General features: G+C 39.4%; 2 protein-coding genes and 1 pseudogene across 3 annotated transcripts; all 3 read right to left on the bottom strand.

Moving 5' to 3' along the window:
- Positions 1–311: 311 nt before the first annotated feature.
- On the bottom strand, positions 312–3,661 carry LOC146467497 (transcription factor A, mitochondrial-like). The gene is made up of 2 exons (XM_085125823.1): positions 2,142–3,661; positions 312–1,769 (listed from the first exon to the last, which is right to left on the bottom strand). Exon 1 carries the CDS (start codon positions 3,573–3,575, stop codon positions 2,724–2,726), a length of 852 nt encoding a protein of 283 aa, XP_084981949.1. The 5' UTR covers positions 3,576–3,661; the 3' UTR covers positions 312–1,769; positions 2,142–2,723.
- A 4,312-nt stretch (positions 3,662–7,973) lies between these two features.
- LOC146467496 (uncharacterized) lies at positions 7,974–20,241 on the bottom strand. 2 transcript variants are annotated; one of them, XM_085125806.1, is made up of 11 exons: positions 17,953–20,241; positions 16,887–16,970; positions 15,579–15,618; positions 15,390–15,475; positions 14,863–14,945; positions 13,095–13,237; positions 12,312–12,400; positions 11,304–11,393; positions 10,758–10,849; positions 9,730–9,899; positions 7,974–8,829 (listed from the first exon to the last, which is right to left on the bottom strand). In XM_085125806.1, exons 1-11 carry the CDS (start codon positions 20,158–20,160, stop codon positions 8,717–8,719), a joined length of 3,198 nt encoding a protein of 1,065 aa, XP_084981932.1. In that variant the 5' UTR covers positions 20,161–20,241; the 3' UTR covers positions 7,974–8,716. The 2 variants fall into 2 exon arrangements, with proteins under 2 accessions (XP_084981932.1, XP_084981933.1); XM_085125807.1 differs by having other exon boundaries at positions 16,887–16,967.
- Positions 20,242–21,709: 1,468 nt separating this feature from the next.
- LOC146467495 (receptor expression-enhancing protein 5 pseudogene) lies at positions 21,710–22,390 on the bottom strand (annotated as a pseudogene).
- Between the last annotated feature and the right edge of the window lie 1,414 nt (positions 22,391–23,804).

Raw genomic sequence — 23,804 nt, 5'->3', positions numbered from 1 at the left:
AATATTTAAAACATTGATTTGCATAATTGTGGTGATTTTGGTTGAATTTTACGCAAATAATGAATAGCTATGGACAATTTTATGTTTGAGCCTCGTTTTCATGTTGGGATATACATGTCACATTTTCGACCCCCCATTAAACCCGTCTGAGCAAGTTCTAAAGTTGCCACCAAAACTTTTCATGTAATTTAGGATCCCCTTAACACATTCAGAATAGTGGCTTGCTTTCTTCACGGAATTCCCACGGCATCACACATGCTCCCGGACTACAATACAAAGAACCTAGGCAAGCCAACGATGTTGCAAAGAAATTAAACATGATTTCAACAACTTTATTCTGATAAAATAAGCTTTAACCTAACAGAGATGAACAGATTTTTAATAACTATTAGTTTATCAATAATATCAAAGTTTATAATATTGTGGTTTGATGACCTTAACATCGTAGATCAACAGCGTCTCAACATTAACCAAATAAAACTACTTGGACTGGACTAGGCATACTTCAAGTTTACAAGCAGTGATCTTTTCGGACCTTGTTATTTTGAAACTTCTAAACAAAATTAACCTTTTGACTCTCAATAAGCACAGGCTTTCAACAGCAAGGACTAGAGGACACAACACACAGTACTACCGACATGGTTCTCTATGCCGTTTGGAAGCCATTGGCCTATTTAAACATAGCAACATATCTTTAGTCTCGACAACACTTTAGAGGTAAAATTTTACACCTTTAAGCGCCAATGCTCTCCATATCAGATATATTATTTTTTTTCTTTTAAGTTTTCAAGTTAAGACCAATTTGCACATGCTGATTAAAAAAGGCCAATTTGGTCTAATTTGACAAAGAAAATAAGTGGGCAGACCAAACTTAGCCCAATTTATAAAAAACAGTGGCAGTGCTACAGATTTTTTGAGGGTGGCCGACTTTTACCCTGCACTACGCCACCTGAAAAGCTGAAAAGTTGTAACAGAAAAATTGGCCTATGAAATTGAAACTACTGATATTGACATAAATCTGCATGAGTAAATTAGCCTTTAGGCTGGGTTTCATCAGACAATTCCAAGAGTGCCCATCCCCCCCCCCCTCCCAACTGACCATTTGTTCTGTGGAATGGATCTACCAATATTCCAAACTACCATCTCATTTGTCCTCCTCAGATGTAGTTTATCAAGAATTTATTGTCTTTGCTGGTGAACTTATCATTGAAACGAATCAACATTATTGTCAGGAAAAAATCATGAGACTATCAAATGCTAGAACTGACAATAGAGGTTAATTAAGAATGACATTTAATGCAAACGGCAAATGTGACCATGTTTATCCTATATTTGCTGCTAGCTGTTTTCAGTTTTGCTGACAAATCGAGTAGTTTTGCGTTCGCATCAAAGGCCGGAATTAGTTTGACCTATTCTCATCTTTGTACTCTTTATTTCAAGTTAACATAAACGTGCATCTCACATTTGCCGTTTGCCATTGTTGAAAAATACTAGTGCTCAGGGAGGGGATAAGCGCTGCTAGAATTGACTGATGCATAACATTAACCTATTAGAAAGATTCTAGAAAAGTTAACCCCACAAAAGATAGCCCAAGGCTTCATAAGAGAATCTGATGTGAATGTTAACATTTTGCCTCATTAGCACATATCACACAATAAGATACAAATGGACACCATAAACTGAAAGTCAGAGGATGTCTCTCTTAGTAATCAGTGTAGATATTAGTGTGATATAGTTGAATATTCTCTGAGAAAATTAGCTTTCAAAAACTATGTTAAAGGGGAAGTATCATGGGGTTTTTGACCTCTTTTGTTAAAAATGGTGAAATAAGACCTTCACATAGCTACAAAATAATTCTAGAACAACGAGAGGAGAGAAATCAAGTCAATTCTTGAAAGGAACAACTAGTACTCTGCTCAAGCGCATTTTGGAAACAAAAATACGAAAACTTGAAAAACATTAGCCTGATATTTTTCAAGTTTTAATCCATTCCGACCTACTCTGTCTCTGTCCAGAGGCACTAATCGACAGTTTTATTGCACTGAATTGATAATTTATAACAAAACTAGACGATTATTTTTTGTTTCTGTTGTCAGACAAACATTTTTGGGTTTTGAAATGACATCATATTTTCGTGATACTTCCCCTAAGTTACGAAGATTGTATTGTTGGGAAACAAAAGTCATTTTAAAATTCTTCATAAAATAGACACTTTTAACGTGAATTTTTCAAAAATAATGAAGGTATCACTCAATAGCCCTTTTCACGGTTAACTCTGCTCATTTGAATTACAATGAAATCTAGCATGTATGTGAGGAAATCTCGGGCTATTTTGTAGTTTTAGCCCGAAATTGCCTCGCATCCACATTGGATAACATTGTAATGGAAATGAGGAAAATCAACCGTGTAAAGGGCTATTGTCAGAGAGTAGTAAGTTTGCAGAGCTCTTTTGATTCATGGAGAGTGTTAAAATGCTACTGTTGTGGGCATACCAATAGGCAAACCATGTAGACAAAGATCCTCCTACAAGACTCGGCGGAGGGGGAGGGGTGCTTGTGGGTGGGGAGGGGTTAAGGCAAGGGCTATTTTTGGAGGGGCTTTTTCGAAAGAGCTTGTATTTGGACTGTTTCGTGGCCCTCCAGACAATGGCACATGCATTTTAGATTAACTTACTGGGTATGCTATTTTTTAACTTTAAACGCGCAACATTACATTTGTTCCATTTATAGAGCTTCTGGATTCTTTTCCTCCCATTCAGCAACATCCTCATGGTATTTTTCACGTGCTTGACGACTTTCCTCAAAAAACTCTTCCTTCTCCTCGTCGGACATTTCCCTCCATTTCTTCCCAAAGACTTTCGTGCGCTCGGTTATAGGAAGATCTTTCATTTCATCTCGATGCTTCTGTGTGAACATAAGAAAAGCAGTCAATGGTCTTTTAGGGTATCCTAACAGTTCACGCTGTTCTTTCCGGAGTCTTTTCAGTTGTGCACCAAGTTTCTCCTCGATGAAGGATCGTTCCTCCGCAGTCAGCCCCTTCCCTAAAGTCATAACTTGGTCTTTATAGTGTTGCAGCAATTTCTCGCGTTTTTGATTCCATTCTTCTTTCTCTTCATCTGGGAGACCTTGCCATTCGCCCGCTATCATGGTCATAATTTCTGTGGTTTTAGCTCCGGGATTCTCAGCCTCAAAAATGGGATATTTCTCCTTCACAAACAACCCAAACGCGCCTGGCGGTTTCTTGGGTATCTTGGCCAGGGGCGCATTGTAACTCTTCATTTTTTCCGCGTAAGCATCCTTGTATGGTTTCTTTTGGTCTTCGGACATTGCCTTCCACTTTACGCTTAAAACCAGCATGATTTCTCGAGGTGTTTTGTCTGGGTATTCCTCCACAGCACTCGGGCGGTTCTCCTTTAGGAACGTCATGTACGCATTCGGTGGCCGCTTCGGAACAGCTTCTGCTGCTTTAGCTTTCTGCGTGGCAAATCCATGCCCTATTATAGTGCGAGCGAGGAGGACTTGACGAAATAATGGTGGATTTCGGAAAACAACGGATGTAAAGCGAAGAATACTCATTCTCAACCCAAAACAACAACAAAAGTAGCCTACGTGTAGAAAGGCAGGTACAAACGCTCAACATTCAACCGCCAAAAGCTCAATTTACCCAGAGTGCTTTGTCAGGGGTGAAGAAGTACAGAAGCGCGAGGCCGGGGTGGGGGGGGGGGGGGGGGGGGCTGTACTGGACACCCTCGGATCGCGAAAAAGGTGCCTGTAACTGGAGCTGGCCTCTTACGTGCAGCTTGTATGGGAGTTCAAACGAGGTTTTGTGAAGGCGGTCATAAGTAGAGCTGTCCGCTTACAAGGGTGTCCGTTGAGAGAGCTTCCACTATATTTGAAAAAGTAGAAATTAAACTAAGCTGAATTCCGTCAGTCAGAACTGATTTTTTTTTTTTTACAACGTAAAACCTTCCCGTCATAGTCAACACCTTGCTGTATCTGAGTATTTAGAAAACGTAGGGGGCATAGTTTATTCTATCTTTGGCATTGTTTGAGGCATTTAAAAGGAAAGTGTATACATTTTTTTTATTTTGTTTAAGTCAAATGGGGTTTTTGCTTAATTTAAGTCAAAGAGGTGTCATTTTGGTAAATGTTGGAACGTGAAAAGTGGGGGCGGGGGGAGGGGGGGCTAAAGGCTCCAATCCGCGGGCTGAGCCTTTCCTTTCTCTCCGTGCTATCCCCGACTAAAGGGGACTAAAAGGTTGAGCCCAGCATCTGGGTGGCATGAGGTCATGGGAAGGGGGATAGCCCAGCATGGGTAGGGCAGCTCTACCTGTCACCCGGCCCCACCTTAACGTAAGGGGTGGGGGGTTGAATGGTCGCTCAAACGTTTTACGTCAAATTTCACAGGTCTCGTACGCAGCACTGTCAACTTTTCTTTTTTCAGAATGTCTGTCTCAGGATCTCACTTTCTTTGTAAGGCTAACAAAGTCTCGGACTTCGAGGAAAGAATACGGTAATCTTGCCTTCTCACGGTCTTAAAATTACCACTTAAAGAACATTTACATATAGAAAAACAAGGGGAATTCTCAGCCAGGACCAGCAAACTTGGCGACTGTCTTATAGTCGTGGTGTCCTCTTTGATTGTCCATTTTAACTTGCTTGAAGGATTACCTTTATGCGGTCAGGCACCAACGCATTCCTCTAAAAGGAGCAGGAAAACAGGAGCGAACGGCTAATGGGATGGACAGTCGTACAACACGGTATGCACCCTTTTGGACTAAAAAGAGAAGCCTGGGGACAGGGCAGAGCATTTGCAAGATTGTCATAATAATACAACATGAAACAGACAGCAGGATTATAAGAATATAATCCCTAGAGTGACATGTGGACAGGATTCAACCAGTGTTTCGAGATGGATGATTCTATCTGGATGAACTTCAGAAGGGAGTTTTAGTTATAAGTCTCGACCAGTAACCAGTCTACATGCTAATTACGTCTGGAGAGAACTTATTTGCTTGGATGGATAAATTACAGTGCGACTACTGTAACCGGGGTCACTTAAACAAAACTGGCCAATCAGATTTGCAGGACAAGAACAATGAATTTCAACCAAAGTCGACTGAACCAATCAAAAAATTTTGGAATTATTCACTGTTCGTATCCTACTGTGATCTGATTGGCCAGTTTTAAGTGACCCTGGTAATAGTAGTCGCACTGCAACCGTTTGTCTGTATCTATATATATTATTATACCTGTGACAATTTACTACAGTTGAACCTGTATATAACGGCCCAGTGTATTAAGCGGCCACCCTCTTTTAAGCTGCTAGTTTTCAAAGTCCCGATTGTTCGCTCATACAAACGCTGTATTTGTTACCTGTATTAGGCGGCCACCTCTATTAAGTGGCCGCAGCCACCCTATAGCAGTCCTATGTTTGTCTTTCTTTGTTATTTTTACCTATATTAAGCGGCCACCTTTGAATGGAAATGTCATTTTTATGCGGTATTTTATTGCGTTTAAAATGAGATGCATCATCACTATAAAGAAATAACATGTACAAAGCTACTGTAAGCTGATACTCGGCAGAAGAGTAGAGGGCAATTTATTGTACAGTATTTTTACACAATATTACGTATATTATACCGTTAAGTTACAAGTTGTCACTGAAGTTTGTTTAAAGTATTGATCTCTTGAAAGTGTTAATTGTTCTATTGTTTCCTTGCATGAACTGTTTTTGTATGATACGCCATTAAAATTGACATTAGACCACGCCCAGTAAGTATTTTTAGTGATCCTGTATTAAGCGGCCACCTGCATTAAGCGGCCAGTTCCTGAAGTCCCGAGGGTGGCCGTTATATACAGGTGCGACTGTAGAAGTTTTGTTGACTCACAATTTTACAGTCAATTCATGTCACGCCAGCGAAATTTCAGAGTTTCCGTAGACATTTTCCTAGTTTATTGACGGTATAAAGCTATGAATTTTTCTTTACATTACAGCATCAAGTATTTCAAGAATAAGAATTGTTTCCCAAGTATTTTGAATCTTTTTTTTTCTGTTAATGCTTCTTTTTCGAAAAGATTTCCAGAGAAATGTTCAGCATTCCATTCACATGTCGGACATTACAAAGAGAAATTTGAATCTTCATTTCACTCTCAGAAATACTGGTCGCGCGTGACGTGAATTGACTGTAATACCTTAGAAGTTATACAAGGCACATTAAGGACGGTGCCACTATTGTTACTTCGCATACGTTCTGCGCATCTTGATATACTCGGGTTTCCTATGGGTGCTGCCTACTAATACAGGGATATTTTTGCGTGGTTTAAAACTATGTGGAGAAAGCAGACCTCAGCAAGTGCTCTTAGTATCCAAAAAAGAAAACTGGGGTAACCATGCATTTTTCAGAGATAATAAAGCTTAAATTTGGAAGAAAATGCCATACATTGCTTTGTATTTTACCATTTTTAGAATAATTGTTTCTTAATTATCTCTAAAAAAATGCGTGGTTGCCCCCAATTATCTTTTGGATTCCAATACCCTTGCTAAGACCTGCTTTTCCCGCATAGTCAAAAACCGAACAAAATACTTCAGTATTAGTAGGCACCATCCTTAACTACCACACGGGTGCTTCATGTAAGTGTATTATCCATCTCTAGTATAAATTGCACTCAGGTCACAAATTTAATTTTCACTGAGTTTAAAAAGCCTCAACTTCATGTATCAGAGTCGTATCAATGAAAGATGAACAACACTGAGAACTCAATGTTGGCTTTTATTGATTATTTTGCAATTTAATGTCTTGTTTCTTCTTATCAAGGATATTAAACCTTTCAGATTTTTACACGGAATGCCCGCAGGGCATGACGTGTCTAGGTTTCGGTCAGGTATCTTTTTCTTCATCGGTGTCATAAATGTGCACATTAATTTATGCATTAAACTCTGTCCTCCCCTAGTAAGGATATATTGTTCTGATTGTCTTCAACAGAAGCGGCCCAATCAAAATCTATTTTTCAGGCACATATCACGAGAGAGGGGACCCACTCATCACTTCTGTGTGACGTCAAATCATCATTTGATTTATTCATTAAAACTAGATTAAATTCTTCCCTCTCCCAAAAGGGATCTATTGTTTTGATTGTCTTGAACAAAAGCGGCCCAATCAAACTCCATTATCTGTGCGTATATCACGAGGGAGGGGACCCACTCATCTCTACTTGTGTGACGTCAAAGCAAATCATCATTTGGAAAAATTGTTTTCGTTCAATGGCGGCCACATGTCTGAATTTAAGACTCCGGATCTGCCGTTTTCAGAGAGAAAACCAATCTTTTTCAAGCAGTAAATCGAAATAATAACTTCTAGGTAGTACTCGGCCGTTGAAACGGCGGAAATTGGGAGAGTTCACAGCAAAGAAAATCCGCTTTAAAAAACAGATCGAATGATCAACGAGAAGGATTAGAGCTAGAGGAGGCCAGACCAGTTCAGCGGGGTCATGACGTTATTGCATAGTTATTTCTGGTATGATTCCTAGTAACACAACGATAAGTATCACGCAATATATCTGAATAAAACCATTCAGACAATTATTTCAATGGCCAAGGGAGGATATTTTTTAAATATCTGCGAAACATACAATGGGGAATAATTGGGGCTACATTAAGCATTCCGTGTAGTGCCATTAGAGGGGCATCTTGTTTTTAAAAAAAAACTATTTACATTCATGACCTTAGGTATTTTTCCTTTTCATCCACAAAAGTAAAAAAATACACAAAATTATACTACTTTTGTTAGAAATGATAGTCTGTGTGGTCAAAATTTACCTTTTGAAATAATGTATGAAAGTGAAGAAATAATTTGAGGAAAGGATGAAAAAGTGACAAAATGCAACAGAGGTCAAAGTGAGATAAAAAATACTGAGAACACCTCCCTCACTGTATTTTCTTTTATTTTTTTTTCCTTTTGTGTGTGTGTGTGTGTGTGTGGGGGTGTATCTGGTATCTGCTTCCAGCACTTTTACGTTTATCAAGAATTTCAAAGATAACAAGAGTTCCTAGACAGGCTACAGATACAAGAAACAAAACAACAATGCAAATTGCTTCAATTTTCCTATTGTCTAATTAAATGGCTTAATAATAATTTATTTGTTTTTAAAACAGCATGACACCTCCACTGTATTGGGTTTACTTTCAGGCATGCTTTTAGAGAAGGACTAAGAATCTCATCTTAGTACCTGGAAATACCATGAAAAATGCCATAGAATTTGACTTTCACTCACCAACAGTTGCTGGACATTAAACCAACATTGTCACTAGTTACGATTTAAACAGTCAAGCTTAAGAAAGAGCTTTCAGATAACAAAAGCAAATTCTACCTTACACTTCTCCTACCAACATTTAAGAAATGTTTGAAGAAAATAATACACCCATGAATGCTAAGCCACAGGGGAGAAAAACTGGGGGTAGGGTTGGTCATTTGAACCTGGCTGAGATTTTCTGTTCAAATGCCCTACTGTAGGACACTTGTGGATAGTTTAAAGAGTCACTAAACATCACTGAAATTTTGTTCTAGAAATTTCAGAAAAATGGTCAAACGTCTCTACTGCAGATAGATAATAAATTGTTTTCAAATGGCCAGCCCCTGCCCACCCACCCCTCCCTGCAGATTATAATGGATAGGTGCATGATAAACAACTTTTCTTTTCATAATTGAACATTTGACTTAGTCTTCAACATCCATCCCCTCAACAGTCTCATCAGCCTCGTCTTCAGACTCCTGTGACCACTCAATACCCTCAATGTGCTCAAAATCAACAAGATCTTGAACGGCAATAACTGAAATGGAAAAACGTAACGTTTCGGTTAATGCCAAGCAATGCTGGGTACAAGATATCTGGAGAAAGGACGCTTAAATAGGACATCAATGTTCTCTTCACATTAATGGTCCTCTCAAAGGTTTTGGACAAAAGATAAAAATCTGAATGCAAGACCTTCAAAATATAGTCCCCACCCCACCCCTCAAAAAAACAATGCCCTCAATTTTGGACACAGCATCCTCATAATTAGCGCTTCCCAAATATATACCCAAAGGCTGAAAAGGTAAGGTGATTCTTGCTGATTTGGGCTGTTAGCTTAGCATTTCAAGCTGCTATTTTGATTGTCAAACCAATATGAATGGACCCTTGGTCCCAAAGGTTGCATCCTTTCTTCTTACTCTCCAAGAACTGAGCTGTGAAGCGGCAAGGATGAGCCTTAAAAAATTTTGTGAGAGGGAAAATAGAAAGAAAACATCTGGGTCCAGGGTAAAATTATTGATTTAACCTGTTAAACGCTAACAGTGATCAGCATCAAATTTCTCCTTGTAATATCGATGTTTATTCAACCCCTGAGGTCATGAGAATTAAGGATATGATCACCCAGTGTGAATTTTCTTCACATTTTAATAACTTCTCCCCAGTACTTTTATAAGAAAAGTCGGGGACATGACAGGAGAATTTGTTCTTTGATATATTTAGGGGTTAAAGGGTTAAAGAAAGGTATAAGAACCCTTCATCAAAGGGAGACAACTCAATTTTTTTATGCACGGAAGTCTGTGGCCCACTTCTTGAGGTGCTTTCCCATTTTTAGACCATTAAATGTGTAACTTTCTCAGGTGGCACATATCTATATGCTATACAAAAGTATGTCCTATATAAGGCATGACTATTACAATGACTTGCACAGGGGAACAGTCACCTTCTGCCTCAGAAATCAGACCAGTGATCCTCTTGTACAGTCTCGTAACACTACTGACGACATTGATGTACTGATGTTCCACATCAACACGATGTTCCACAAACAAACGATCATTGAGGCACAAGGTCACTAGCAGAAACACACCCTGCCGCAACAACATCAGGCTGTGGCTGAATAAAGAAAAAGAAACATAGAATATAGCTATAGTTGTAATACTAACAGAAAGAAGGAAGTACCCCATTTCCCCAAACACCTTCTCAGGATACTTTTTTTAAATTTTGCACAAATGTTTGCTTTCTTAAAATTTTCAAAATTGATTTGAAATTTTCACAGTTTATTGCACTTACCATGTGCCAAATTTAACTGCTCTCATGTCATCCATTATTCAAACTTCTTGTCAAAGGTAAGGTGTTGGTGGTTATTTCAACAATCAGAGCAGAAAAGGGACAGTTACATTCAAGGGCGAGTTCTACATTGAGGGTGGGCACAAAATCAAGGAAGTGTGGAATGTCATAAATGAACCTATTAAAACAACCTAGCTCACCAAAGTTATTCCCGTCACTTTTAGTAGTGGTTAGAGTATCACACTAGTGTGGACTCAAAAAGTTCCCAGGTTCAATTCTAGTTAGTCACTTAAGGTAAAGTCACTTTTGGGCCACAGACAACCCACAGTGTCAGAGTTAGCAAGGAATATTTTAATATTACTTCCCTGTGATGACAATAAAAGGCATTGCAAAGTCACTCCAAGTATTTTGCCAAGTTCACAGCTAACAATTCACTAGTACCCAATAATTATTATAAACCTAAGTAATGAGGGACAACACTACAGCAATCAATTTATTTTCCCAGGAAACAAAAACCAGACAATTCAAAAGTCTGAAATACTGAGAACTTTACGACCACACCCCCAGAAGTTAACTTCATGACGTTGGTAAATTTGCTTCCACAAATTTCATCATGGGTACAAATGGGTACAAATCTAAAAGATTTCACAGGATAGACAGTGTAATGCCAACTTTTTCACTAACCTGTTCACCTCATCATTTGTCAGTGAATCAGACGGAAGTTGACTCAGAGAGTTCATGACTCTATCCAGCATCAACACAAGGCATTTGATGAGCTATAACATCATTTGAAAATTAAGACAGTTAAGAAAACAATGAATATTCAATACACCCCAAGAAATATCTACATTATAGATCTCAAACTTCCTGGCAAAATTCACCAACATTATCACCCTAATTTGCCTGAACTTGCCACCTACAGAAGACAACTTCAACAAATCTTCATTGTGGACAATTCGCTTGGTCCCAAAACTGTACAAGAAAACCAACTCATCTAAGGAGATTGAACTCACTTACTTACAAAGACACCATTCAAATAAATCAGCCACCTGCATTTGTACTTCTACTATAAATTTAAGTCCTACATTTTATAAAGATCCTTCATCTACTTTTTACTTTTAATAATAAACTTGACATCAATAAAAATTCAGAGATGAGGACACCACCTGCCCCCCCTCCCCCCAAAAAAATAAAAGTGGGACTTGATTTATGTTTAGTTGTTGCACATACCTCTAGGCTGCAGTGGCATTCACTTTCCAGTGGAAATAACAAGTTGAACGCATCACTGTGTGAAAGAAGGTTATTTACAAAACCAACAATCTGAGGAAAAAACAAACACAACAACATTGAAAATGCATCCAAGAAAACTTCACATTAGATTAATCACCCTTTAGTACAGCTTTTTTCAAACAACCTATCAAGTGTGTTCTTGATTGAGAGTGCATTCAGTTGGCTGAAACAAAATTTACAAAAACCAACATTTCCAAATTCCAATTCGACCTGAAAACAGTGGAGAGAAGAACCACTCCGTGGATTCCACTGAAATTCCTATTTATTTATTTTATTTTTTTTATTTAAGAAACTGATGGCCAAAAATCTCTTGTAACAGGTTGTGGTAGTTACTGCAATACAAAATTACTCTCAAATGTCCTGAAGCAGAAGAATTTCGCAGATACATCATAAATTTGCCAGAAACACAAAATCTACATGCTTTTCCAGTAATTATTCTTATTCCAACATCCAAGCTCATCCCAAGGTCCTCACCATATTCAAATTACAGGCAGCAAAGACCCTGGCGCACACTGTAAAATACTCAATGAATCAAGGAGTATTTTGTTACATGACACACTTGGTTTGTGTCTTCACTATGCTTTTTCTGAGATCAAATATGGCTGTTTACCACAATTCATTTGATCTTGGAAAAAGTCTAGTGAAGGTGCAAATCAAGTGTTTCACATCACAAAATACCCCACAATCCAAGGAGGGTGTGCCAGGGCCTTTGTCGCCCATCACTTTGAATTTTGTGAGGACCATGGGGACATGGTAGCCAGCAGATGGTCAATTGAATGTGACCAAGAGGAATTCTTGGTTCAACAACAACAACTAGGAAAGAACTTTTTAATGGTAATGATCTAAACTGTGACAAGAACTGATCTACAAAATAAACCCATTATTGCCTGGGTTAATGTGATCCAGGTTAACTTTAAACAACCTTGACGGTCTGTGGTTAGTCAGTACCTGCAAATGGACCTCTTGATAATGAATAACAGGAACATTATCTGGCCTGAAAACCCATCCCTGGTAAATCTTGAGTAAGATGCAATCATCTGTTATGAAGCAAAACATTTTTGATCAAATCTGAGACTCAACAACCTGTACTAAACTTCATGCAAATTGCGATGAACTAAGGTGTTTGTTCTCATCCATGGGCGGGTGCTTTTGTCTCGGTTCTCCAGCATTTCCAGTAATTCCTTTGAATGGATTTGGATTGTACAGTTCCAGAAGATATCCATACTACCCCCATGGAAGGTTTTTTTGTTTTGCACTCCCTCCCCTCCCTCAGGGAATTCCTGTTTAGCTTCATACTTTGCTTCTAAAACTTTGGCTTTTAAGACCCCTAGGAATTTCTGATCACCTTCCATGGGGTGGGTATGGATATTTATTATTTTCTGGAACTGTACATTGTACAGAGGAAAACCTCCTGCAGCAGATGATGTATCTCACCTCTCAAAATCTGTTGTTGTTGTTGTTGTTTTTTTTTGTTTGTTTGTTTGTTTGTTTGTTTGTTTACAGTCTTCTTAACAAAATCATGCTTGGTATTTTAAGAGAAACACTTAAAGCAAGCGACACACTTGGACACCAACCCACGGCCCGACCAGTACCTTACGCATGCCCACAGCCATATCACCTGGGCACCTGCAGCCAAGGACAGCTGTTTCGGCCTTGTTAAGCCTCATCAGCATGGCATAGTCCTCAGGCAGCGATAGGACACGAGAGCCCTATTTTTACTTGGTATTTTACCTGATTGAGAGCAGAGCCTTTTCACTATTCCGCTGTGTCTCGCAAGAGCTGTAAGGAGTGCTGTGATCAATGACAGTGATGTTAGACACCAGTCTTTGGACAGACACTCAGATAGCAAATTGTCAGACAGCAGTGGCAGCATTCTAATGTACAAAAAAGAAAAAGGATTAGGTTTTCACTGCAGTTATTTCCCCTTAAAGTACTGAACAGAGCTTCAGCTAATAATAATAATAATTATTATTTATTTATATAGCACTACAGTAGAACCCCGGTAACTCGAACTCCCCGCTAACTCGAACTAAGTTCCCTTGGATTTGACCCTACTCTTCAGTCAATTTTACTCGGATAACTCGAATTTCTCGCTAACTTGAACTAAATTTTGTTTCCCTTGATCGAAATTTACCCCGATAACTCAAATTCTGGTTCTTGCAACTCACCACTGATGTCATCCCATTAGCTCCTGCTGTCATGTTATCGGTAAAAAACGCTGGAATTGACACTTGACACAATGGGCGATTCCAGAAAATATCCATACCATACCACGGACGGCTTTTTGGATTTCCAAAGGGGAGGTGGGGTTCACGATTATGTATGTACTTCCCAGAAAAACCGGAAATTCTGAAGGGGATGGGGGGGGGGGGGGTTCACGATTATGGAATTCTGAGGGCATGGGGGGTAACGCATTTTGGAATTTCCGAAGGCAAGGTGGGGTTAAAACATGGAAGCCGTCCGCTGTTGGGTATGGATATTTTCAGGAATTGCCCAATTTCAGTGCAACAGATCACGCATTTGATAGTCATTTCCGATCTTTTTGGTCAAACCGCATGTACTGCCTGTTTAGCTGTCACATAGAAAACAAAAAACAGTGCTACAATGAATGAAAACATTTATCCATTGGACCTTGGAACACCTATGAGATCTCAGCGATCTGCAAATATAATGGATCGCCTTTTTTCAAACAAAACTGTTTTGCAAGCTAGAGAAAAAAATTAATGCACCAACCCTGACGACATAAGAAATCATAAATTGGGCATAAATCAGATTTACACATTTCAAGTACACTGCATTATCATAAAAATGCATAATTGCATTACAGTTTCCAATGAGAGTAAGTTTAATTTGCCCTATGTTGTATGCTGAAATGCTGATAATCAATAAACTATAAATTATTTACATGAAAAGTCAAATTTTTGATCTACCTCGATAACTCGAACCCCCGCTAACTCAAACCGTTTTTCGTCTCCCTTCAGAGTTTGAGTTACCAGGGTTCTACTGTATTTCCAAATTGCCCAATAGCGCTTTACAACAGGATTTTTACATGAAAAGTAAAAAATTATCTACAAGTAGGTTATTTAAAAATTTAAAATATAGCTAATTTAAAATATTACAACCAGCTAATTACAAATTCATTGTAAGATAAACTAAAGTTAAAATATAAACATTATATAATGCACCAGTATGTGTTGTGGTTTAATTTTTTTTGGTTTAAAATTCTTCAAACCAGTTTAATTTTTATTTTCCTTTGTGCAGTATCCATCATAATCTAAGACAATGGGAAATAAAAATCAAACTGGTTTGAAAATTTTTTATACCCAAAACACAACATGTCCATTCAATCACCATGGCCAATAATGAGGTAAGTTAATTATTAACTTGCCGCAAGGGAAAAAAGTCTAACATGCAGAATCCAAATTACTGTGTTACAAGGGCCATTAACCATGGTAAGTGTCCTCAGTAACCGTACCTAGACACATAACAACAAACAAACCTTGTACAGTGTTGTACTTCACAATTTCTAGCCAAAGATGTCAAGACTTGTAGTGTAGAGTAGGCAACAGCCATGGATTCTTTCTAAAAAGAGGAGAACAATGCCTTTAAATAAAAGGGGGATCTTTAAGGGGATGTTTACATGGAGCGTTTTACCAAAGAGGTGTTCATGCACCCACACCACAACCACTTTTTTCCAAAATATGCATTAAAAATTTACCTGTGGAGTGAACTTTTTAACATTAACACGCCTCTAACTTAGCCATGTACACATGAATTCAAGTCAGTTTCCTCTTGCAGCTCTGTATGCACATACATGAAACCAATCCTAAATCCCATGTTGGTACAAGTCATGGTGTTGCATGTTCACTTCAGATGCTGAACAGAATCAAACCCAGCCCCACATAAAAGAATAGCTTCAGCCAATGCAGAATAAAGTCTTTCCTCATACCAAAATGAAAGTTTCACTGGTATCATGTAAGAATCCCCCTAAGAAAACATGAAACCTTTTACAAGTTAGCAACTCACTGGTTGAGGCACCAAAAGTTTGAACAAGTAGCCCAGCAGTTCTGTATGTTTAACAACTTCTTCCTCTCTGCCTCCTTGATCTGTACCTAAACACAGAGGTGGTATAATTTATTGACTAGTAACTCCCAAGTTATGATGTTAAATCTACTATTTTCACATAGACTGTTTCTGTGATTTTATCACCCATACCTTGTTCTGGTTTTATTCTCATCAACTGCTGTTCAGGGTCCTGATAAACAAGCAAAAACGGAAGTTATAAAGGCAGCACACTAATGCCCTGGGGGGGGGGGGGTACTCCCAAAAAAATTGGATAGGGGTGTGTGGTCCGCTTCCCAAAACCCTTACCCTATTTATGACCAAAATCTGCAATTTTCCCTACCCTGTTTATGACCGGACCCTTAAATCAATACCCTGTTTCAGACCTGCCGTATAATTATTTCCCTAGTCCAGACCAATGTTACAGTCAACCCAGGTCACGCGTGAACAGTAATTCCAAGAATGAAATGAACATTCGAATTTCTCTTTGTAATGTCCGACGTGTGAATGAAATGTTGGACATCTCTGTGGAAGTCGTTCCGAAAAAGACGCATTAACTGAAAAAAAGATTCAAAATACTTGGGAAACAATTGTTATTCTTGAAATATTCAATTTTGCAATGTAAGAAAAATTCATAGCTTTATACTGTCAATAAGCTAGGGAAATTTATACGGGAACTCTGAAATCTCGTTGGCGGTTTTGAAAACTGACATGTAAATTTCAAAACTCTGTTCAAATTTCAAAAATATCGTTCACGCGTGACCTGGGTTGACTGTAAAGGCGTGACAAGTCGTTGCGGCACGTACACAGTTGCCGTAAACATCATGATGAAGAGGTAGCTTCTAAAAAAGAAACGAATTCAAGACTAGAGTACAAAAATCAATACCCTATTTATTACCAAAATGGCGGCAAAATGGCTAAAATCGATACCCTATTTATGACCAAATCAGCTGAAAAACCATACCCGTTGGCGCCGCACATACCTATATAGCTCATATAAGGGAGTACCCCCCTCCCCCCCTGGTACTAATGCTAAAATACACAGGTGCTAAAACAATCAGGTCTGTGCAAAGGGGGTTAGTTTCCAAAGAAACTGTAATGTTGCATCTGTGCAGAGAGGAAACGAATATTCTGTTTTATCAACAGAGTTGATACGGTAATTTGGCCACCCAAAAGAGATTACCTGATCATTTCTGTTGATAAAACCAAACATTTATTTATTTAGTCTATTTGCCACACACAATTGAGTTAAAATGATTAATAAATTACAATGATTACAAATGATTACAAAGTCATAGTGATTAAAGTACAAGAGATAGAAAAGAAGTGGCGAGGGAACCTAATAAAAACTATGGGGCATACAGTTCTGTTTTGACTGAGCAGTGGGGAAATATATTCCATTACCAGCCTGATGGGGATGTTCACAGCAAAAGATAAATAATTTCAGAATTTTCTTTGTACCTTTTTCATGGCAATTTTGAGGTTTGCATGAAACAATGAGTGTTGACAAAAGCTGCCTTCCTCTTCATTACTGGAGAACATCTGCTTTGATACAAAAAGAAACCAAACACATGTATGTATTTCATTCACAAGATCCACAGCATTTGTTAACTATGCAGTATATTCATACAGCGTTCTTCCGACTGCATAACACCTATTGAGTAGACATTTTAAGCAGTAACCCTCTAGAAGGCTGGGTTATAAATAGTTTTTCTTAGGCTCAGTTCAGACACCATGATTATGTTGTTTATCATGAAACAACAAAAAATTCCAGAAATTTTGCATTATCGTTAATGTCCAGTTCCAGAAATAATCCAAACCCACCCCAAGGAAGGTCATTGGAAATTCCTAGGAGGAGGGCAGTCTTAAAAGCCAAAATTTTAGAAGCAAAGTATGAAGCTAAACTGGAATTTCCTGGGGGGATGGGGGGTGCAAAATAAAAAACCTTCTGTGGGGGGTGTATGGGCATTTTCTGGCACTGCACAAGCAGTTAAATGCAATTTAACTAAGTTAACAACAAAGAAAAGCTGGCATTCATCAGGCGGCCAGTGGCTATTAGAGGTTTGTGCATGGGCAGAGCAATGCATTGTGGTAGCTTGTTTGAGTGTGGCAGAGCATAGTGGATTTTCTGTGGAGTTTCTGGTTGGTTTGTCTCGGTTTTTCTGCCCCTCCCCCCCCCTTTTATCCCTCTTCCACTGCTAATGCAGTGTGATGGGTGTCCAGATGACTATACGTGGGGGTCATGGCTGGGTTGTGGGGATTGCCTGCCACGGGAGCGTGTTACTGTCTAAAGGCTGGCTTGTCATAGTGGAGGCCCCTGAACTTCCTGGGCACCCTTCTTCCACTCAGCTTGATGCAGTTGTTAATTATCATAATCATCATCATTATCATTGTTACTATTTTTAATTTTGGTGAGGGTCAGGGTGAGAGGAAAGGTTCATACTCTTGGCTACTCTTCCCTGGCTAAAAAACCAAACTTGGCAATAAAATAATTTAATGGAAACTCAACAATAAAGAAAATTTTGACCTTATGTCTTTTCTCTACTGTGTCCATTTCTTTGTCATTTTCATCTTGATTGCCTTCAGTTTCATTAAATACTCTAGCTGATTTCAAAATGCAATCACAAACTTCTGAACTGTAGAGCACAAGAATGTTTAGAAGCCGCAGCGAAATAAGTGCAGTTTCCTGCAAGGCAGCAAGGTTCTTTGAGTGATCACTTTCAGAACTTGTGCTGTCCTTTGAGTCTGGAGAATCAGGCGTTGGAGAATGTCTAGCCAAGCAGGTGGCTGGAATGTTTTCCTCGTTACTCTCTGTTCTATGATCAACATAGTGTACAATGTGGCTCTCCAGTAAAGGAAGAAAATTGGTGGCTGCAGGCAAAAAGTGATTCTGTTTGAATTTTGATGACACTGCTGTACTTTTGTTTTCTCCTAAAGATGCGTTATGGCTGTAGTTTAAAAGACCAGTCAAAGTTTGGAGCACCGAAGAGTTAATGTAAGCACTAGATGAAGAATCATTTTGTATGACTTCCTCAATAGATCTTTTCAGCTTTGAGGTAGCTTGAGTATCAAACAAACGTAAAGTGTGACAGGCATCTGTTTCATTAAGAGAGGTTCTCTGTGTGATGCTATAAGGATTTGCCATAGGTGTGTTGAGAGTTAAAAGTGAAATTACACTACCATCATTTAAAATCTTGTTTTCTGGGTCCTGGAAAGGAAGATGGCATTCTTTGTCCTGTGGTGATAACAGGTTTTGGACAAGTTCAATCTCTGGAAAGCTTTGAGCACATAGCTGTACAATCTCTCTTTCACTGGCATCAGCTTCCCTTTGCTGAGCTTTCATTCTCTCAAGAGTTGAAGCTCCACTTGACGTACCACTTAGTGCAGAGTTTTCCGAGTTTTCTCCCTCGGAAAGTCTTTGCAAATTTTGTTTGCCTGTTTTAATACTCCTAGGTGATTTCACCTTGGCCTCTGGTGATGTTTTCTGGAAAAATGAACTACCCGTGGGAAAAACTTCACTCAAATTAACAGATTTCTTTTTCGAAGGACTACTGGCTTCTGTTGAAGAACTAGCTCTTTTCTTGTTTCTCTCAATCATCTGAGAAATTTCCCGATCTTTAAACTGTATCTGTGTTGTTAAGTTCTCAACTTGTTTTTCTAAATCTTTCTCTCGCAGACTCTGTTCTCTGGCCTGCTGAATCTCTACGGCTTTTGCCTCTCCTTGTCTCCTCTTTTCCTCAACTTCAAAATGCTGCAGGGAATCTCGTAAGATCTTGATCTCACCATCTTTACAGAACTTCTCCTCTTCTAGTGTTTTGACTTTTGCTGTCGCAGTCAGGTAATCTGTTTTTAATTTTGCAATTTCCTGTCTCAAAGTTTGCATTTCTCTATCTTCAGAACAAACTACCCTGGCAGAGTGATTATTGGAGTTGTTACTAACAAGACTGGCAGTTTTCCCAACGTCTCTCAAATCCAAGTTGGTATCAGGAATAAAGAAATTAGATCCATTGTACTGATCTACAAAAGATTCTAATATGGAATCCCTTTGTTTTACTGGTTTGACAACATCCACACTCTCTTGAATATGACTTACAGCTGGGGCTTGTAAGGTACTTGAACGACTGACTGGAAATCCCCCCATGTCACTAACACTAATGTGGGCTTTTGAAGATGCAGCTGCAGTTGAATTTTGACAAACAGAAACCGCATAATCCTGAGTACAATGGGTGGCCAGGGAATCATCATCAGATAGCTCTTGATCCGGGTCTACATGACAGAAAGAAGGCACATCGTTTCCAGAAACACCACGCTGCTCGATTTTCTGTGGTAAATTGGACGTAAAATTAGCGGGTGCCCTACTTTGCGCTTGAAGTTCTCTCGACACAATACGATCACATTCATCAAACTGCTCCGCTGTCAACAACTCGTCATCAGACCCATCGTCTAAAGCACCTAGCTCTTCATCAAAAGCATCAGGAGGTAGATCACGACACGCTTCCTCGGCTGCAAACTCCTCTGATCTTTTTCTTGGCAAATCATGGGAGGTTTTGAACCTCTTGTGCGGAGACTCGTGTGGTACGCTAGGCACCGAGGATCGAAATAGCGCGCCACTTGTTGAGGTCACAGGTTGCGCGGCAAAAGAGCTCCTGTCTCTTGCACGAGATACAGCTGGGTTGTAGATGAAATTTCGCCTCTTTTGATTTCCCAGAAGATTATTGTTGCCCGAATTTGCCATCGTGAAGAAAACACAAACCTTTCATGGTGAAAACATCGACGAAATCGAAGTTTACCGCGAACTCCTCGCGAACTCTCTCCTCCCGTGGAGAATTCTGGGTGAATTTTAGCCTTTGTCCGCTGATGAATCGTTTTCAGCATCGCGTGCGCATTTCAAGCTGCAGGTGAACAATCCACTCCGACAAATTAATTACAAAACTCACCTAACTAAAAGGTCACTTAGAATATCTACTCACGTTATCTACTTTGTATGTATACCAACACGCTTTTAAAACCTGTAAAAATGTGGCAAATTAACCAGGAACATCATTGGCAGCAACAGCGCTCAAGTTCATTTCAAAATTTACAATGTACGCGAAGAGCCACTGTTTTTCTCATTAAACCCAGTTTTGGTTTTTTTTTCCTAAGTTCCGTAATAAAACCACCACCGTCGTATGCTATGAAACTTTGAAAGTGGTCCTTAATTTCACGTTGCCTTTTTGTATATAATATAATTCATATGTTAGAGTGACTGTCTTCGCTAATAAGGTCTATTGCAATAATTGTTCTGTGGCATTGTCGCCGTCAACGTTGCTTAACTTTTCTTCCATATTACTGTTTCCTGGGTGTTTCTCCGGTTGCACTCTAACGAAAGATTTCGTTTTTGTTGTTGTTTTTGTTGTTCGCTTCCGAAAAAAAGATGCATATTCTTTTTAGAAACATTTTGTTCTCGCGACAAAAGTTTTCCCGTTTGGACACCGAAGAAATTTACTGCAGATTTTCGGGGTGGATAAAGGGAAAGCCCAGTCAAGTTAGAGTCTGACTACATCGAGTAAATATAGTAAGAGAACGCTTTTCCCTGTAGGAAAATGCCTACAGGATAGAACAAAACGTGAGGTAAACATAATGGAAACAAAGAACTGAGGGGAAAGACACTCCCCTCTTTGTATTGTGGCCTATAACAGTTTCGCACAGAAACTGAAATAAAAAAAAAAAAAGCCCAAGCCGATTTGAGTTCGAGTTGATTTCGAGTTAAATTATGGTCAGTGCTAGTGAATAACGTCTTATATACCGAGCAAAATCGAGTGAGCCCAGTCTCCTGAGCAGTCTGGATTGCCATTGTTTTTTTCTTATTTTTGTCATGTTTTTGTTTCTGATTTTTTTTTTTTTTTTTTTGCATGATACCGCGTCAGGGGTAAGCTACAAAAAAGTTAGTGTATCGCTTAGGCCTAAATTCTACATTCACTGCTTAACCCTAAACACCTCGTTTTATTTTTATTGTTCCCCGCATTTAACTCAAACTCGTAAGCCGTTCTATTGACGGTTCTCCCATATCAGAACCATGCGTCTCAGTGCCAGGCAGATCCAAAAACACACTTTGGTTTATGTTAGTTTGATTTATTAAAAACTGAAGAGATAGAGAGGATTTTTTACACTGATTCTTCGGAAAGAAAGCCTAAAATCCGTACCCATTTAGGACGATAGGTTATCAGTTCTAAGAGCGACAAAAGACAATTATTCAGCGTAGATATCTGAAAACCATCTGCGTCGGGGTTAGTGAGTTACATTGTTCAGTCTTCCTTTTTGTTTGCATTGAGATCTTCACCGCTGTCGTCCACTTCCTTAATAGCCAACACGCCACTTCCTATCTTGGTGACTTCCGAGAACAGATCCATGCTCGCCATAGGCTCGTAATCTTCCACAGCTTTCTCGGCAGCCTTTCGGACTTGCTTCGCAACCTGGGATATAGCGGTGTCAAACTTGTTCCTGTGTCTCATCACGAAGGGACGAATAAGGAAGTTATAAATCACGATCGTGCCACTCCACGGTCCAGGAAACATACACCACACAAGCAGGATAAACTTCAGCAGGTAATACAACGGAATCCACAGCATGAAAATTTCAAAGAAATTCACTGTGCTGAAAACCACCCAATACGTAAGCCACTTCGTGTCGTCGGCAACATCTCGGGACTCGATCGCCCTTACGGAAGCGTACGTCGGAAAAACGAAGCCGAGAAAGTAACAAAGCAAGTTTGCAGCATAACCAACAGCGAGGTAGAATAGTATGAAGCAGAGGCCGCCAAGAAAGAGCGTCTGTCTACTGACATTTGTTGCGGCCTCTAGCTTGTACAGGAGATCCGTGAATATGTTTCGCTGATCTAGAAGTTCATTGACCACTTCAATGGAGACACTTTTTCGAACTCTGGCCACGAGACTGGTACAAAAGGACAATGATCTATGTCTGTCCATGATCCATGAGGATGGCCGACAGCCTCGATCGAACGAGCGAGCAAAGTCGCCTTTTGTGACGTAACATCTGATTAACTTATCAAACACATTATTCCTGATTAATTCTAATAATCGCGCTAATTTGATAATGGCGCGTGGCTCGAGGCCATTGGCCTCAAAAATGACCTTCAGCGCGTTTTGTGATCGGTGCGCGCTCATGAGAAATTGGCTGGTAAGCAAAATGTTTACGAAAAACTTCAAAAACGTCTTTCGGTGTCCACAACAAATGCTTCAGTCCTGTGCGCGCGCAAACACGGAAAGCACAGTCAGCGGAACACTGAGAGCCAGTTATTTAAACAGAGTCTAACTTAGGCCGCGGCTTAAGACAATCAGTGGGCCTCCAAATCTGTTCATAAGTAGTTTACTTTAAGTAGATAAATAGTTTTCTAGTCTGGGATGCAAGCCTTCTTGTTACCGTCAACAGCAATGTTTAGATATGACTGTTGGCAAAACTGAAAATGGCTTAGAACGTGGTTTTGTTAAACACCGTCTAAACTGTCTTTTAATAACTGACCCTGAATGTTTCCACATCATTAATTGCTTCCATGACAATGTCGATCAGGCGCTGTTTCATTAGGTAATTGTTCTTGCAACTTGTCTCGAAATCTCGTTTTGCCGTCGTGACACAAGTTGCATGGATAGTTGTCTAGTGTAACATGCCTCGCAACGTTTTTGTTACAGTCCGTTGCACCGCGAAGTAGAGCCGAATTCTACTTCTGACAACGATTGCAGCAACCACAACGAGACATGATCGTTTCAGGGCGTGGGGTTACACTAGGCAACGATCCGTGCAACTTGTGTCGCAACAAAATTGCGAGGCAAGTTGCAAGAAAAATTGCCTGGTGTAACAGCGCCATTTGTCTCTTTTTCAAGTGCCTGACATGACATGTTTCTGTTTAATTATAAAGCCCTTATACAAGCAAAGTTGAAAACTTTTGGGCAATACTTCCGGATGATTTCATTGGCTTGTGATGAACACCACAGTTAGATCACAAGCCATTCCACATAAGTTCCTTATACAGTAGACGCGCCTGGTTACGTTGCTCTCTCATGAATATATGACGGGACAAAAGTTGGAAAGTTACCCAACCAGCAACAACAACAACAACAACAATCTTTATATTCTTAATTTTAACTATTTACAACTGGACTGGCCCGCAGGTAGCTAGTGCTAGCCTTGGCGGCCCTGTCTATAGAAGTTTAATGAGAAATTCTTTTTTTATATATACATTGTAGTAAAAGAAAACAATATAAAATAGAAAGGAGAGAAATATATAAAAGAATAAAGACAGAGAGTTTTACATTTGTATACAAGGTTTACGACATGGTTGCTTAGAATGAGAAATTATCAAGAATTGTAAGATGCTTGATACTT

This window comes from Pavona decussata, unplaced genomic scaffold, assembly GCF_977016875.1.
Source record: "Pavona decussata unplaced genomic scaffold, jaPavDecu1.1 SCAFFOLD_135, whole genome shotgun sequence".
In the NCBI taxonomy this organism is placed as follows: domain Eukaryota; kingdom Metazoa; phylum Cnidaria; class Anthozoa; order Scleractinia; family Agariciidae; genus Pavona; species Pavona decussata.
Note: the sequence above shows the minus strand (reverse complement) of the source record. Positions and strands in the feature narration are given on the sequence as shown.